The 15976-nt window shown below is 52.5% G+C and overlaps 2 protein-coding genes across 9 annotated transcripts in view; one reads left to right on the plus strand and one right to left on the minus strand.

The window, feature by feature from the left end:
* EZR (ezrin) overlaps nucleotides 1-13015 on the plus strand; it is a 49750-nt gene extending 36735 nt beyond the window's left edge. For all 5 annotated transcript variants that reach the window (XM_082475573.1, XM_082475569.1, XM_082475571.1 and 2 more), the window contains exons 8-14: nucleotides 3537-3633; nucleotides 8574-8737; nucleotides 9135-9265; nucleotides 9884-10044; nucleotides 10328-10420; nucleotides 11711-11962; nucleotides 12054-13015. In XM_082475573.1, the coding sequence (XP_082331699.1) occupies nucleotides 3537-3633; nucleotides 8574-8737; nucleotides 9135-9265; nucleotides 9884-10044; nucleotides 10328-10420; nucleotides 11711-11962; nucleotides 12054-12218 (1063 nt within the window). In that variant the 3' untranslated portion in view covers nucleotides 12219-13015. The remainder of the gene's footprint in view (nucleotides 1-3536; nucleotides 3634-8573; nucleotides 8738-9134; nucleotides 9266-9883; nucleotides 10045-10327; nucleotides 10421-11710; nucleotides 11963-12053) is intronic.
* Nucleotides 12666-15976, minus strand: part of SYTL3 (synaptotagmin like 3) — a 96294-nt gene continuing 92983 nt past the window's right edge. For 2 of the 4 annotated variants that reach the window (XM_082475554.1, XM_082475557.1), the window contains 2 exons: nucleotides 13986-14125; nucleotides 12666-13706 (listed from right to left, as the gene is read on the minus strand). In XM_082475554.1, coding sequence (XP_082331680.1) covers nucleotides 13237-13706; nucleotides 13986-14125 — 610 coding nt within the window. In that variant the 3' untranslated portion in view covers nucleotides 12666-13236. Of the gene's footprint in view, nucleotides 13707-13733; nucleotides 14126-14861; nucleotides 15068-15976 lie in introns of those variants that run through there. The other 2 variants (XM_082475556.1, XM_082475555.1) reach the window with 2 other exon arrangements.

Raw genomic sequence — 15976 nt, forward strand, 5'->3', positions numbered from 1 at the left:
GCACCTTAGCATAAACACGGTCCAGGGAGCGGAGTCAGGACGGTCGCCTTGATACGTGATGCCGTTAACAGCCGTGTTCCCATCGTATCAGCTGTCCACCAATGTCCCTTTCCTGCCCCAGGATCTGCCTGGAATCCCGCCTACATTTGGTTGTCACACTCCCCAGTCTCCTCCCATCTGGGACAGTCCCAAAGTCTGTCTGTCTGTCTGGCACAGCCTTGACACTTGTGAAGAGCACTGACCATTGACTCTTTAGAAAATCCCTCACCTTGGATCTGTCTCATACCTTCCCATGATAAGATTTGAGGTTTGCGCTTTGGGCATGAATCCGACACAAGTGCTGTCGCACCCTTCCAGGCAGCGTGTGGTGTCGGAATATCCTGCTTCTGGTGTTGACTTTGATCTCGGGTCAAGGTGGCACTGGCCAGGCTTCTCTGCAGCTACTCTCCTCCCCTTCGTAATTGACAAGTGTATTTTCGGGAGAGTCTTTGAAACTATGTGAATATCCTGTTTCTTAAACTTTTTTCCATTCTACATCCATTGATGAGACTTGCATGAAACAGTTATTGTAGTATTTGAGAAATGGTGATTTTTTAAAAAAAAATCATTCGTTTACACATATTAATGGAATTCTACTATAAGGAACCAATTCTCTTCTCCATTTATTGTTTAGTTACTTATGTTAATATGTGTTTTCTTCTATGGGCCATAATCTGTACTGTTATTTTGTAGCTAAAATCGTTTGAGATTTGCTTTTCGGAGCCCCTTTGCGTTGGCTCCTGGGCCCTCCTGACCCCATTATTTTCAAGGCACTTCTTACATACTGGTACTTCCAGATGCTCCAGACCCTGCCCCAGCCCTGGAATCAGCTATTTCTCCAAAGGGCTCTGGTCCCCTATCATTCGAGAATTACACTTCAAAAAAAATGTGTGACTTATAAATCCTTTAGAAATCTTCTCTGTGGGTCCTTCTCTGTTTGTGTCCTCTAAGTGAACTCAAAAAAAAAAAAAAAAAAGAGAGAAAGAAATCCTTGTAGACTTTAATCTTCCAACTGTGGTCAAGAATAAAAGGAGGTTCTTTAACTTAGGGGTGAGTAGTCATAATTTTCATGTTTAGTCGTCATCTTTTGATACTGCAGTCATGCTTATGGAGGCTATAAATTGTTATACGACGTTTCAGGGTCTTAAAAAGACAAACTTTGCAGGTACAGCAGAAAGCAGAAGCTGGAAGCCGTGGTGGCAGGATGCCCAGCCCTTGAGAGAAAGATGTCTGTCTAGCCTGAAGGTCCAAGTTTTCTGGGTTAGAAACTATTTTGAGAGACTCGTATAAAACTAGGAGACAGAGAACAGAGCGTTGCGTTGGAAGTCTGGCCCCCAGTGCTGACTGCGTGGCTGAGAACCGGGCAGCACTGCTAGCTCCTGGCTCTTCTCTTCCCAGCGCGCCGGCCTTGTGTTTTGGAGGAAAGTGTTCTGAAGCAACAAGTGCCTACCCGGTGTCTCTCTTTTATGGCCTTTCCATGTAAGGACAGAGGTTACGTCCATGTCAGGACCAGGTGACATCCTGAGTTCCTTGCCAGTGCTCAGAGACCTATATACAAAATGACTTCTTTAAACGATACATATGTGTGTGTGTGTGTGTGTGTGTGTGTGTGTGTGTGTGTGTGTGTGTGTATATATCTCTCTCCCATATACAATGGGAGATAAAGTAACTGAACAGACTCCCTGCATGCTTTTTTGAGTGCTGTGAAGCATGTTAACCAGATGTATTTCAACGGGCATTGGTGATCCTATAGGAGAAAACTAAAAAAAGGATCTATATCAGAAAGACTTGACACTTAAAACCACAGCCTGGCCAGTGCCCTGACTGTTGGGTCCTAGAAGTCTGTCGGGCTTAGGTGCCCACTCCCGGCCTTCAGAGGCCACGCCCACTGCCTTGACCTGGCTTGTGTTGTCATAACAGGGCCTACATTGCCCATCAGTTTTTATTTAAACATGTTGGTAGGCAGTAGGGTCCTCCCCACTCCTGCTCTTTTCTTTTTTTTTTTAACATCTTTATTGGAGTATAATTGCTTTACAATGGTTGCTCTTTTCTAAATTGGAAGTTTCTATGGCTCATGGGCAAGGACCGCTTTTCATGGCAGCATCTTTGAAAGGTTGCTTGAGGATCTGTCATTAACTTCTGGAATGGTATCCATGGTAAATGTGTTGAAAGAATAGGGTGGAAATTAGGAGGTGAGTAGAGCAATGTGGTCTTGAAATCATACCATAAGCTTTCCCAGAAATGCTAATTAGAAATCCGGAGTTTCAGCCAGTAGTGGATTAGTAGTGATTAAGTAGGACAGTAGTGGGGCTTTTGTTAGGGTGGGTGATCTGAGGGCCCTGTTGGAACTTGGAGGATGACGTGGGAAGGTGTCTGAGCAGCCAGGAGCGCCTGCATCACTAAGATGAGAACCAGAGGGGCAGAATCCATATACCAAGCCCTCAGCTCATCAAGAAGATATAACAATTGTGTATATACATGCACCCAACATTAGAGCACCTAATATATCAAGCAAATGCTAACAGTTTTCTGAAGGGAGAAACAAGACAATAATACAGTAAGAAAACCTTGGACTTGACCCATACCCAGCCCTTTCCTTTTCCATTAGTGAGTAGCTGCTCTGGGTATAGCATGTGTAGGAAACATAAGGTGTGATGTTTGCCATCAGACTGCTTACCTGCCTGCTTTTCAAAGAGCTAAATAATCAGTAATTTAAATAACACAAGAATAGTTTGTGTAGCATAAGGGACTGCACGTTGAGAGGGGAAGGGCTGCTGAAAGGGAGCATGAGCTGGCCTGATGGTGCAGGTCTGGGAGTGGTGGGGGAGGGAGGAGGGAGGCCCTTCCATGTGAGGGGCGGCAGTGAACCCTGTGTTGCAAGGGTGGGCTGAACCAGGCAGCTGGGTCTAGGTTAGAAGGCTCTTGGATGTGAAGTTAAGGACTATGGATTTTATCCTGTAGAAACTGGGGGCGGGGTATTGGGGGGGCGGTGTTGACATTTTTGAGGAGGGGAATGGATTGACCAAAAGGGACATTAATCAGACAAGCAGACTGGAAGTAGGGTTCTGGCAACAAGGAACTTGGTTGTTCAGGCTGCTGGCATGTGAGAGGTGGGATTAGGGTGGTGATGTGGGAATGAATTGCAAAAGATGGTCATGAGAGATACTTCAAACAAAGGATGAAAGGATGTGCCTGGTTAGGAATCAAAGTTGACCTCAAGATTACAAGCCGGGGTGACTGGACGTAGTAACTGAGAAAGATGAATGTCAATGGGAGCATATCAAGGCTTCCTAGAGCTTGACCCTCACTGACACCCACCTGTCAGCTAACTTAGCACAGGTAGCAACTATTCAGTTATGATGTACATTACATAATATGATTTCGGGGCTAGCTTTGTACTTTTTAAAATTAAACTAAAATTAAGAATAGATTTACAAACCTTTCTTAGCCAATCCAAGTACACATCTAACTATCCCACCTTTTTTTTTTAACCTTAGGTTGACCCCAAAGATTGGCTTCCCATGGAGTGAAATCAGGAACATCTCTTTCAATGACAAAAAGTTTGTCATTAAGCCCATCGACAAGAAGGCTCCTGTAAGTTCGTAAGAGTTACAGGTTACTGTTTTTCAGTTTGCATCCAAATACGTTTCCAACATAAAGGTCAGATTTCTCTGTGTGACAAGGAGCTGGTGATACTCAGAATTACCTGTGGGTGGAGGGGGGAAGAATTCCCAGTAGGTTACATGGAGGGTTAAGGTCCCCTTGGGCCGTGCCACTGGGCATTGCAGTAGGAGGTTATGGTGGAGCCCAGCGGTCCGTCAAAAGCCAGCAGACTCTTGTCATCTAAGTTTCCAAATGGTCTTGATTCCTTATGAAGAAAAGGGCAGTTCTGAGTCATCGACCTTTGCTAAATGATAAGCATTTCACAGAGTGTTGCATTTCTGGGCTTGTGAAATGTTCATATTGGTGTGGAAAACCGGCCTGCCTCCAGGCAGCGGGCCTGGGGTGGGGTACCCCCTGGAGCGTGCACTCTGATAGTTAAGCCTCGCGGCCAGGCTTTGACTTGGTGAGCTGTCCTTGCAACTTAGCCACGTTAGGATACGTCAGGCTTGCTGGCCCCCGCACCCCCCCTCCTCCTGGTACAGACTGCGCCTTGTTTTTCTCTAACTGCCCTGTGCCCCGCAGGTGGTCTTCACGCTGGCACCTTCACATCGGTGCTGATGTGGGAAACGGCCCCTCACAAAGAAGAGCCTGGTGGGCAGTCATCCTGGGAGGACTTAGCTAGAAAAGGGACGTCATGTCTTAGAATTTGAAGAATACCGATTGTTAGCTAATAGCTGTAAAGACCGGTACATTGTAGAAATTATGTAAACTTTCAGCTGAGTTTGCTCAAAAGATTAAGACATACATACATACTGTAGAGTGGTGGAATGGGTGAGGAGTTTGTTTTCTTTTTTTTGAAAAGACATGGAGGAATTTTTTTTTTTTTTTTTTTTTTTGGCTGGGTTGGGTCTTCGTTGCTGCACACAGGCTTCCTCTAGTTGCGGCGAGCTGGGGCTGCTCTTCATTGCGGTGCGCAGGCTTCTCACTGCAGTGGCTTCTCTTGTTGCAGAGCACGGGCTCTAGGTGCGCGGGCTCAGTAGTTGTGGCGCGCGGGCTCAGTAGTTGTGGCTCACGGGCTCTAGAGCGCAGGCTCAGTAGTTGTGGCACACGGGCTTAGCTGCTCTGCGGCATGTGGGATCTTCCTGGACCAGGGATTGAACCCGTGTCCCCTGCATTGGCAGGCGGATTCTTAACCACTGCGCCACCAAGGAGGCCTAGGAGTTTGTTTTCTAATCGGAAATCTGTTCTTTAAAAAACTGCCACTTGAAGAAATTCTCTTATCCTTCTTGGAGCCTATTGTGAATTTTACCAAAATTATAGTTAGGAAAGAACTTGGTGTCTCATGTAATTTGGTTCCTTAGTTACAGCGTTCGGCTCAGAGAGGCACGTCTGGGAGCCCTCCAGGGCTTGGGCACCGCGTGATGACGGTTAACGCTCAGGGGACAGCATGTGGCATTGCTGTCCAACTGCTCCTCCCACGGAGGGGTTAGTCCCGAGTAAGGGAAAACCAGAGGTCTGGACGCTGTGTGTAAAAGTATTGTCTTCATTCAAAGACACTTTCAGTATTCCTGCTGTTCGCAAACTCTTGACTTCTGCTCCATGGGTAGTTGCACAGCTACTTTAAATTAAACAAGCGTTTAATACAGACTCTCAAGCTCCATGGTAACAGGTCACATTAATATGCAGCACCATGAACCGAGGGTCATAGTGTTACCAGTGTTACGTGGGCAGTGAGATGGGGCAGTTAGAGCGAGAAGATCCTGCGATCCTGTGTAGGCTACTATCTGTTCATGAGATGTTACTGATTGTTCAGAACATTTTTTAAGAAGTGACAGAAGCAGGAATTCTGGGTAGACTGTTTAAGAATTAAGTGGTATGGTTTTTTCAAATTTGGTTTAAGTTTAGCTTCCGAAAAGCTCAAGAATATTGTATAATCACAAGCTCCCAAGCAAAGGCAGTTGCGATATATCTGGTTGAATTAGCCGAGTATACTTTTGCTATAATCTGGTTTTATGTGAAGCCATCACTTGAAGGGGGAAGAAGGGAGAGAGAAACGTTTGCTGGTCACGTGCTGCGCGTCAGGCGCGATACTAGGGTGGTGTGCACGGCGGAACAGGACAGGTCCCGCCCCATGAGGTGAACACGCCAGTGAAGAGATGGGTGAAGACAAACAAAACAAGTAACGTGCTTGCTGGCAGAGAATTTAACAGCGCAGCCGTACTGAGTGACAGATCCGGGGACGCAGATGAGAGGTGGGGTGGGCGATGGCTTCAGGTGGGTGGGTCAGGGGGCCTCATGGAGGAGGAGGCGTCCTCTGCTTGGGTGCCTTATGGTGGGGGGCTGGCTGGGGGGACGGGTCCCTTGGGGCCCGCACACCTCCCAGGGCTGCTCTGCGCAGCCGCAGGCAGGCTTAGCGCCTGGGTCGGTAGAACACCACATGTCCAAGTTCACGCCTTTACGTAGAAGACAGAAAAGGAGACCCGGAAGGTCGGTCGCGTCACCACACCGGGGGAGGGATTCCTGAGCTTGCGTGGAGGGCGGTCCCCTGGGCAAGCGCCCCACTGAGCCCCGGCCCGCTCCTCAGCCAGGCAGCTTCCACTCGGGTGCCGTGGCTCAGGGCCGTGATTTTGGCTCTTGTGCTGTTCAGTGCTTGCCTGGGTGGCTCATGGGGCCGAGACAGCTGGCTCCCCTTTAGAATGGGCCTTTTGTTCCTGCCCCACGGGAGAGGCGGAAGGATGGAGACCTGCACGTGACAGCAGCGGGCCCTGCCCAGCCTGCGCAGAGGGCAGCCCCGAGGCTCCCGTGTTCACCCGACAGCTCGCCAGGGCTTCCCTCCTTCTTCCCGCGTGTCCTTGGGGACTTGGGTTCACTTTCCTCACGCCTGGTTTCAGGTTTTAGGACATCGTTCTCTGCCAGTTAAGACGGCCTGCCTGCCCCAGGTCTCATCAGGAGGCCTGGGCTGGAGACGTGGATTTAGAAATCTCTAAATAAAAATTTCTAGTTTCTGTTTTTAACTTGAAGTCAGGAACTGGCCTCCTCCAAAGGCGGCACGAGGGATTCCTCCACCTCCCGCGAAGCCATGGATGCTCTCACTGTCTCTGGTGTCCGCAGGCCCTGTCTTCGGGCAACCAGATGCTGTGGGGAGTGTCACCTACAGTTCTGACCCTTGATATTTTTTAAGTGACATTTTTCTGAAGAGGAGTTCGTGCTAATTATAGAGTTTCTTTACAAATACTTAGGAACCACAGTCAAGACCCATTTGGGTAGCATGGCTGTGCAGCCGTAACAAGAGATTATTTTCTCTTTGTGTAATAAGAGACAAGTGGGTAATAAAAATACCCGTTTCTCCCAGCTCCGCAGACACCTCCCTGGGAAACCCTATGACTTAATAACAAGTGTGTGAAACCCCAAGGAGAGCCCCCCCGAGGAGGTCCGTGGGCTCTCAGGCCTGACATTACTCTCTCCCGAGCATTTTTGGACAGGTGTGCGGACTGCGGCACTAGGCAGGCCCTTCCTGGGCCTGTCGGTCCGCTCGCCCGGCGTGTCCCCGTAGGCTTCGGAAGTCGCCGTGGGACACGCAGCACTGCTGCTTGGTGTCAGCCCCGCTCTCCCTGTGCGGTGGTCGGCGTCTGGGTGCTGAGGGCCCTGTGCCTCAGAAGAGAAGGGAAAGCAGGGAGAGGAAGCACATGGGCCTTTTCCAGTAGCTTTTAGCAGGAGTTTCTAAACTATACTGCTCCTCTGTCGCCTCTGTTAATTACACGGGTAATCAGGAGCTAGGAAACAAGACCCTGTGTCATCCATGTCCCAGACTCGTGCGGTCACAAGCCACGAAGCTCTTGGATGCTGTGATTTTGTTCTTGTTTTTAAGAAGGCTTTCCAGTAGCAGTTTGGTAAGGCAGCCCGAAGTCTGAGTGAGCGTATTGTGTACCAGCCAGCTTTCATTGTGCCGGACGCCTTCCTAAGTCCTTGTGAACATCCTCTGATTTAATCCTCACAACAAGACCACTAACTGTATAGCTGAAGATGCTGAGGCTCAGAGTGATGGAGCGACTTGCCCAGTATCACGGGGTCAGATGCGACAGGGCTGCGTGAAGTGTCAGTGGCCAGCAGACAGTTGTTCCCTGGGCACATTGGTTTGGTCCTGGGAACGTAGAGATGAATGAATGTGGCCCAGCTCTCCGGGGAGCTGATCGTCTAGTGGCGGAGAGAGAGCGGGACAAGCCAGCGGGGTAAGGCACCAGCATCGCCGTGGCTGACCTCTCCATCAGGAGCAGGGGGCACAGAAGTGACAGCCACGGAGGAGGAGAGATCTCGTGGAAGTGCTGTGGCCTCGGGTGTGTGGGATTGGACATGACATGCCAAGTAGGAGGGACTGTGTGAGGACGTGCTCACGGTGTGAAAGAGTGCAGTTTAGGTGAACGAGGAGTGGGTCAGGGCCGGAAGGCCTTCACTTGCGCCAGGCCAGGGCGTTTGCACCTGGTCCTGGAGCTGACGGGCTGGCATCGAAGTTCCGCCAGTGACCCTAGCGGTGCGCTGGTAGCAGCGTGGGAGGCGAGAGGTTGAGGCGGAGGAGACGGAAGCTCCCTGAAGTAGGCGAAGCTGTGCTGTGCAGGCAGGAATCGGGGACGGACGGGGCTGTTAGCCTGAAGGCCGGTGGGACTGGGCCCGGGGCAGCGTTGTGGTCCAGCCGTGGGGTTCAGTGCGCACACTCACTCTGCTTGTCCTGCAGAACGTGCGCCCCGTGGCACCAGGAACATCTCTTTGTCATTCGGGGTCAGTGGCTTTACCTTGAACCCTCTTTCTGGCCCCTACTCTCTGCTACGTTTGTCCCTTTCGAAGAGGTATCCAGACGTGGGTGAAGTCGGGTTTGGAAGAAGAAAGCCAAAGGAAAGCGTTCCCCTTGTCGCAGTCTGCCCTGTTCTCTTCTGCAGGACTTCGTGTTCTATGCCCCCCGCCTGCGAATTAACAAGCGGATCCTGCAGCTGTGCATGGGGAACCACGAGCTGTACATGCGCCGCAGGAAGCCCGACACCATCGAGGTGCAGCAGATGAAGGCCCAGGCCCGCGAGGAGAAGCACCAGAAGCAGCTGGAGCGGTGAGCAGGGGCGGGCGGTGGCAGGAGGGCAGGTCGGGGCGTGGGGACAGGACAGCCGTGTCTGCGCTGCTCCCCGCAGAAGGGCTGGTGCATCACAGTCTGCGGGGCCGCGGCTCAGCCCTCGGAGCTGCCTCGCTGTGGGCAGGGCAGAGCCCGCGCCCGAGGCGGAGAGCCGTCAGGGCACCTGGGGTCCCTGCTGTCACCCGTGTCCTCGGCTGGACAGACGGGCCCGGGGCCCGGACGAGGCGCTGGGGACAGCCGGTAACCAAGATGCAGCTGCACCTCGTGTGCCTGGGCTGGTGAGGGGCTGGCTCTAGGCAGGGCCGCCTGCTGGGGCGACCAGGCTGCTGTGTGGAGTCTGAGCCTCCGGTGCCGCCTCTGCCCCTCCCGGGAACAGGCAGCAGCTGGAAACCGAGAAGAAAAGGAGAGAAACCGTGGAGAGAGAGAAAGAGCAGATGATGCGTGAGAAGGAGGAGCTGATGCTCAGGCTGCAGGACTACGAGGAGAAAACCAGGAAAGCGGAGAAAGGTGGGCGGGGCCTCCCGGTAGACGCCGTGCCGTTCCGGCGGGTTGTGATGGGAGGGCCGTGATGGGAGGGTCGGTGCACACGCCACCAGGAGCAAACCCTCTCCCAAGGATACACATCCCAGAAGAGACATGATAAAATGGTGGTTTGGATTAGAAAATAATTCTGTATTAACACCTGTGTGGGTTCTGTGCTCAATGCTTTATGTACAGTAATCCTTTTGAACTGCCCCCAGCCCTGTGAGGTGAGGGCTGAATTATCCCCCGTTCCTGACGAGGATGTTCAGGTCCCGTGAGATAGAATGCTCGGCCTGCGGTCACCGGAGCTGTGCTGCTTCTCCCCCGCTATAAGCTGCAACCCGGGCGCGTCTCTGGGGAGCGCAGCACCACGAGGGTGCGGCCGGGCCCGGGCCGGGGGAGGGCGGCTTCACCACCGTGAGCGCCCCCTTCAGTGTCCCGGGGAGAGGAGGTCCCGGCACCGTGGAACTCGGGCCACCGCTTTGCAGCGTTGCTGTGTTCACGCTCGTGTCCCACCCGCTCCCCTCTGGGTGGGAATTCGGGGCAAGACTGCAGGGTCCCTGGCAGGAGCCTTGAGCAGCTCTGCTTCTGCGCTGTGTCCAGAGCTCTCGGACCAGATCCAGCGAGCACTAACGCTGGAGGAGGAGAGGAAGCGGGCGCAGGCGGAGTCCGAGCGCCTGGAGGCGGAGCGCCTGGCCGCGCTGCACGCCAAGGACGAGCTGGAGAGGCAGGCGGCCGACCAGATCAAGAGCCAGGAGCAGCTGGTAGGGGGCGCGGCCTCGCGGTGCTCAGTTACAGAGAGGCGGCCTCGGGCACTGAAAGAGGGACACCTGCCTTATAATAATTGGTATCGGGGCTGTAAGGTGACCTGCCTGAGGGTGTAGGGTGGTCCGTGGGGAGGGGCCCTGCGGTGGTTGGCCCTCGGGCGGCGGGCGGACACCGCTGGATGGGGACGCGGTGCCATGTACCAAAATACGTGACCCTTCGTTCGCGAGTGGCCTGCCGCAAGCGTCCCGGAAATCACCTCGGCTCCTGCTCCTTTCCCAGGCCACGGAGCTCGCCGAGTACACCGCCAAGATCGCCCTCCTGGAGGAGGCGCGGCGGCGCAAGGAGGACGAGGTGGAGGCGTGGCAGCTCCGGGTGAGCGCTGGCGAGGACGCGGTAGATCAGCTGGGGCACCGAGCGCCACTTGCTCACCGTGCTCTGGCCGCCCCCGTCGGGAACTAGCTTGGTGTGGGATTACGCGGGTGCCCCCAGCGGCGGCCACGGTGCCTGCGCGGAGCCCTCCTGCCGCTCCCAGCGCCGGTCCTCGCGCGTGGCGCACGCGTGGGAAGACCTGGATCCCGGGGGTCTCCAGGCTCTGCCGGGCCGGCGGCCTCGCCTCTGAGGCTCGGTTTCCTTGCAGATCGAGACGAGCAGTACCCGACTTTTAAGGACCCCCAGGGCTTTAGTCAGTTTTCGCTGTAATAGTGAGAACCGCGTTCGTGCCGGCGTCGGGGCGCCTGTCTTCATCCGGGAGCCCCCTTGCGTACCGGGACTGCGCTGTGGGTCGGGTTCAGAGTGTAGACTACGGCCAGGCCGTGGGGCTCCTCTCCCCTCCCCAGCTCTTTCCACGCTTCCCCCTCCGCGGTGGTCCCTTCTGGGGACGGCCGGCACCTCCCCCTCACGGGTCTTCACCCCCGCCCCATCCCCCAACTCTAGCTGTGTGCAGAACACTCCAGTCCTTAGGTTTTCGGAGAAAGTGCTCCTTATATAAAGTATTAAATGAGAGGAACTGGTTACAAAACAGGTACAAGCTAAGCATGTCTCGGGGTCAGGATGGTGACGAGGTGGGCGGGGTGAGTGTGCGGACCCCCAGGAGTTGTTGGAAGGACTACTGGGTGGCGGGTAAGAAGGGCTTGAGCTGGGGGCTGGCAGGCCGGGAGGGGCTTGATAGCAGTGGCCGCGCAGGGAAAGAACAAACCGAACACCTGAAGAGCATGCTGGCGTGCTCTTCAGTGGCTGGAGGGTTTGCTTCTTTAACAATTTTTTTCCCCAAAAGTATATGCAGTGAACATATACAGGGACTACAGACATAAAAAAGTTATAGTACTTAGAAAAATGTCAAGACCTGGCATGACAGTTTCTCTTGGTGCCATGGGCACAGTTGATACCTGGTCAGGGGATCCGGGTCCCCAGACCTGGAAGAGGCTGCACAGACCAGGGCCACGTGGTCAGCCACATTCCTGGCCCCTCGGCTCTGTGCTGCTTCAGGCCACCCGCATCCAGCCCCCAGGAGAAGGGGGTGGGGGGGAGGGGGGAGCGGAATCCTTCTTCTCTTAGCACGGACCGTGGGCCTTCTTGTAGAGAAAAGGTGGCTCTTAAGAAAATGGTCCAAACACGAGGTTCCCCGTGAAAGGTTCTCAGCTGTCCATTTATCTGCTTTCAAAGGCCAAAGAAGCCCAGGATGACCTGGTAAAGACCAAGGAGGAGCTGCACCTGGTGATGACCACGCCCCCGCCGCCTCCGCCCCCAGTGTACGAGCCCGTTAACTACCACGTCCAGGAGAACCCGCAGGAGGAGGGCACGGAGTACACGGGCTACAGCGCCGAGCTGTCCAGTGAGGGCATCCTAGACGACCGCAACGAGGAGAAGCGCATCACCGAGGCCGAGAAGAACGAGCGCGTGCAGCGGCAGCTGAGGGTGAGCGCGATGCGGGCCGGGCCCCCTTTCCCCCCGGATGGGCGGGCTCCGTGTGGGGCGTCGAGCTGACCCAGGCTGCTTCGCGTTGCAGACTCTGACCAGCGAGCTGTCCCAGGCCAGAGACGAGAACAAGCGGACCCACAACGACATCATCCACAACGAGAACATGCGGCAAGGCCGGGACAAGTACAAGACGCTGCGTCAGATCCGCCAGGGCAACACCAAGCAGCGCATCGACGAGTTCGAGGCCATGTGAAGGGCGCCGCCGCCCGGGCTCGGCGGAGCGAGGGCCGCTGGCCGACTCTAACGCGTAACTTGTATTGATCGTTCTCGAAACCTACAGCCCTCATCGTCCTCCAGGCCCTTTAAAAAGAGAGTAGTTATTTCAGTGGGAATGTTCTAGGGCTGGGAGTTTATTTTTCCCAACTGTATCATAGTGCCAAACAGGCCTGATTTTAATTTTTATTATTATTATTAAATCACTTCCTGTTTTATGCTTGGAGCAGGACTGAATCAATTAAGATGCCTGTAATGTCTGAATAACTAACTCCGTGCTGGCATGCGTGATACGAGATTCCATATAATTAAAACCACATCGTGGCTTATATTCTGTGCCATACTTTTTTCTATTTGAAATTAGCTGAAATTGATTTCTTCTTGATTTCTATGAAGGATGCATCTTTGTATATTTGGTTTTTGAAGGGTGAAATTTTTGAAAAGTCTGAAGCACTCACACACACACTTGCCCACACGATTTCCTTCCTCCAGGCCTTCAGTTCAGTTGATGAAATCCTGTGATCATTCGATCACTCAGGATAAACAATGCAGGAGACTGTATTCTTGGATAATAATTTTTTTTCTTTCTTTTTTTGCTTAACAGTTAGAGGGCTACATTGTTGGACTTATACACCTAAATAATGATCAGCTGTAGAGTATAGTATTTATATGTAAGTGATAATGTGGGTTTGTAACATTAGTTTAAAAAAGGGAAAGTTTCATTCTGTATATTTTGTTACCTTTTACAGAATAATAAAAATTACATATTAAAAACCATGTAACCATAGCTCTTAATCTGATGTGACCTGAGGGCAGTAATGAAGCTGATTAACTGCTATAATCTCATCTGGGAAAATGGCTTTTTACTTTTAGTGTTCCTTGTGCGTGTAATTGACTATGCGCAATTTGACTTTCCTGTCAGAGCTGCTTGTTTGGAAAAGGGCTCGCAGGCTGTTCTGCTAATTCAGACTCCAGCCGTGAGGGCCCTCCTGACCCGGTCAGCATCTCAGTCCTTCCACAAGCAGAACCTGCTCCGACCCCCTTCCTCTCCCGGCCACGTCCTTGAAGAGGCGGCAGGTGTCCGCACGCGCTCGGCGCCGCTTCTGCTCACTCACGCTCACTCGCGTCCTACCTTTCCATGCTCTGCTCGGTCCTTTTCCTTTCAGATGTCCCGTGAGGATGAACCCAAGGCCTGCAGGCTGCGGCGGCAGGTGTCTCCGGGCAGGTGCTGCTGGAGCAGCCCTTCTCGGACTCAGCGCCCGCACAGCCTGGCAGCCACGCGGTGTGGGCCTGGGCCGCCCGCGGGTGACCTTAGCGCTGACCCACCGGAAACGGGCACCCCTCAGCACCCCGTGGGGACGGCTGACCTCCTCCAGAAACGGTTTTCCACGGCAGAATGGTAGGAATTGACTACCCACCACATTCTTCTTTTCCCTTTGAAACGCACATAACAAGGCCATAATTTTCGCTGTTTGATAAGCACAGGGAGACCGGGTAACTGCTGAACATTTATTGAAATCAGGTCATTTTCCACATCTCTCAAAGCACAGATAACCAACCTGAGACTTAACTAACGTAGCATCGATAATGGTTCCGTCTAAATACACACAGAGGAACGTGGAAGAACGTCTCAGCGGCAGGACGGCTGTAGACGGGGAGAGCTCACACTCCCCAGGGCCCTTCCCCACCCTCCACCCCCCCTGTGCCCGCACGCCCAGCCCCGCAGCCGACCATCAGGCCCCGGCACCTGAAACCCCGCTGCGCCCGGAGCCTCCGGTCAGTGCAGGGTGAGGGTCATGTCTGTCCACAGGTTGGGGCTGGAAAGCACTTTCTGCCACTGGAGCTTTGATTGTGAGCACGAGTCTGTGCCGCCCGCTGGCTCTTCCTCTGTGTGCGAGCAAAGGGACAGATTAGTGATGGCGGCCAGGGGACACTCACCATCCTTTCGCAGCTTTTTTAAAAAGGACCAGCAGCAAAGCATACCGTAACTTTTCACCAGAACTTAAGACCATATTAAAATGTGCCCCGCCAGTAAGGAGAGGAGTTCCTTAGAGGAAAGGGTGTCCTTTGGACAGTGTTCCTTTTAAAACAAATTGTAATTTAACAGCGAGTCTCGTTTCTCTTCAGTGGTCTCGGAGGCCCTGGGAATGTGTGCAGGTGTTTTGGTTGTGACAGTGTTGGGGGGCCCTGCTGCGCCCCCCGTGAAAAGCCAGCAGCACTCCTGCTGAGTGACACTGAAAAGCACCACCCTCTACTCCCTCTGTTAATGAAATACTTTCTGAATTGCCATTTGTTTGGGTTAAGAAGATATTCTCCTTTAGGAAAATAATCCTTGTATGATTGACGGCCAGAAACAAAAGCAAATACTGTACCCAGCCCATTTTGAGACCTTGAATTTCTGTTTCTTTAGCAGATGTAAATCTCATTTAAATCGTTGAAATGCCTTGCTGTATTACCGCTCAGTTGTAAAGTAAAAGCTAGACTAAGTAATTTCCATTTATGATGGGTTAGGCAGTCACCTGCCATCATGGAAACACTTTTTCTTTTAATAGTATCCATGTAGGTAGGACAGTCACTAAGGATCACCGATGCAGCTTGGGCCTAATAAATATCTCAGACTTACTGGAATCAAGCCTGGCGCCTCCCAGCAAGCGGTCGTTCACACCGAAGGTGGCCTGGTCCCAAACGGTTAATTCTAGGGTGGACTGCCTCAGCTGAGAAGGGGTGACCCCTTTGAAAACGAAGGAGTGCTTCCACTGGGGACAGGCTTGCTTCTTCAGGACGGGGGACTTCAGTCTCAACCTCTGCTGATCTGGCAGAGTGAGACAGCTGCACAAGGAAACAGATTCAAACCCTGTAAGCTCTGCCCGCCACACGGCCCCCTCTTTCTGTTGGTACTTGCTCTTCAGTGAGACTAAGTACTCAGAAAAGTGCTAAACCCACTTGCAGAACAAAAATTGCGAGCAAGGAACAAGAATGGGAATTTTGAGATCTGGCTACGTGACCTCTCACTAGGATGTTCCAAATTTCTCTTAGAGCTGAATTCTGTTCCACGTACTCTATTAAGGGAACTTTGGGATTCTAGGCCACGTGGCCCTTGTCTTAATCCGCCTCCTTGGTATGACGACCACCAGGCGACAGCGAGGCTCCTTAGACCTGCTACCCAGGGACCAGGACCCTGCACCCACGTTGTCTCCTTTAACCCTGTTCTCAGGAAAATAAACGCAGAAGGGCTAAGTCACTTGCTCAAGGCCGTACAGATAAGTGGAGGGAAGGCTTAGGAGATGAACTCAGTTCTGTCTGGATGAGGTAAGCCATCATTTTTCCATTATGTCACTGACTGGGGATTCAGCAATTCTATATACTTATTCATGGTGTTTGCTTTACTTTTGGAGACACCATTACACCTGAAGTGAATAAGAATGAAGCACGAAGTCATCCGTCTCACTGTTAATCCAAGAGGAGATGTTAAGCTAAAGAAATATTTACCAACCACACTGCTTTCCCCTTGCCCCACTCAGTCCCTAGGGCTGATGTACTGATGTCACAAGGACTGATAAGATTGGGGTTTAGTTTAAAATGTGGTATTCCAAAGCCAGCCTCAGCACTCCCAAGTCCCACGAATTCTTGGAAACTCGTCTTTAACACGCATTATGTCGGATTTTCATAGGAAAGCTAAAATAAGGTTAAAATGGCTGACACTTTTTGGTGCTCCCTTACAGGGACTATGCCATATGT

The sequence above is a fragment of the Balaenoptera physalus genome (assembly GCF_965194825.1).
Source record: "Balaenoptera physalus genome assembly, chromosome: 9".
NCBI classification, from domain to species: Eukaryota; Metazoa; Chordata; class Mammalia; order Artiodactyla; family Balaenopteridae; genus Balaenoptera; species Balaenoptera physalus.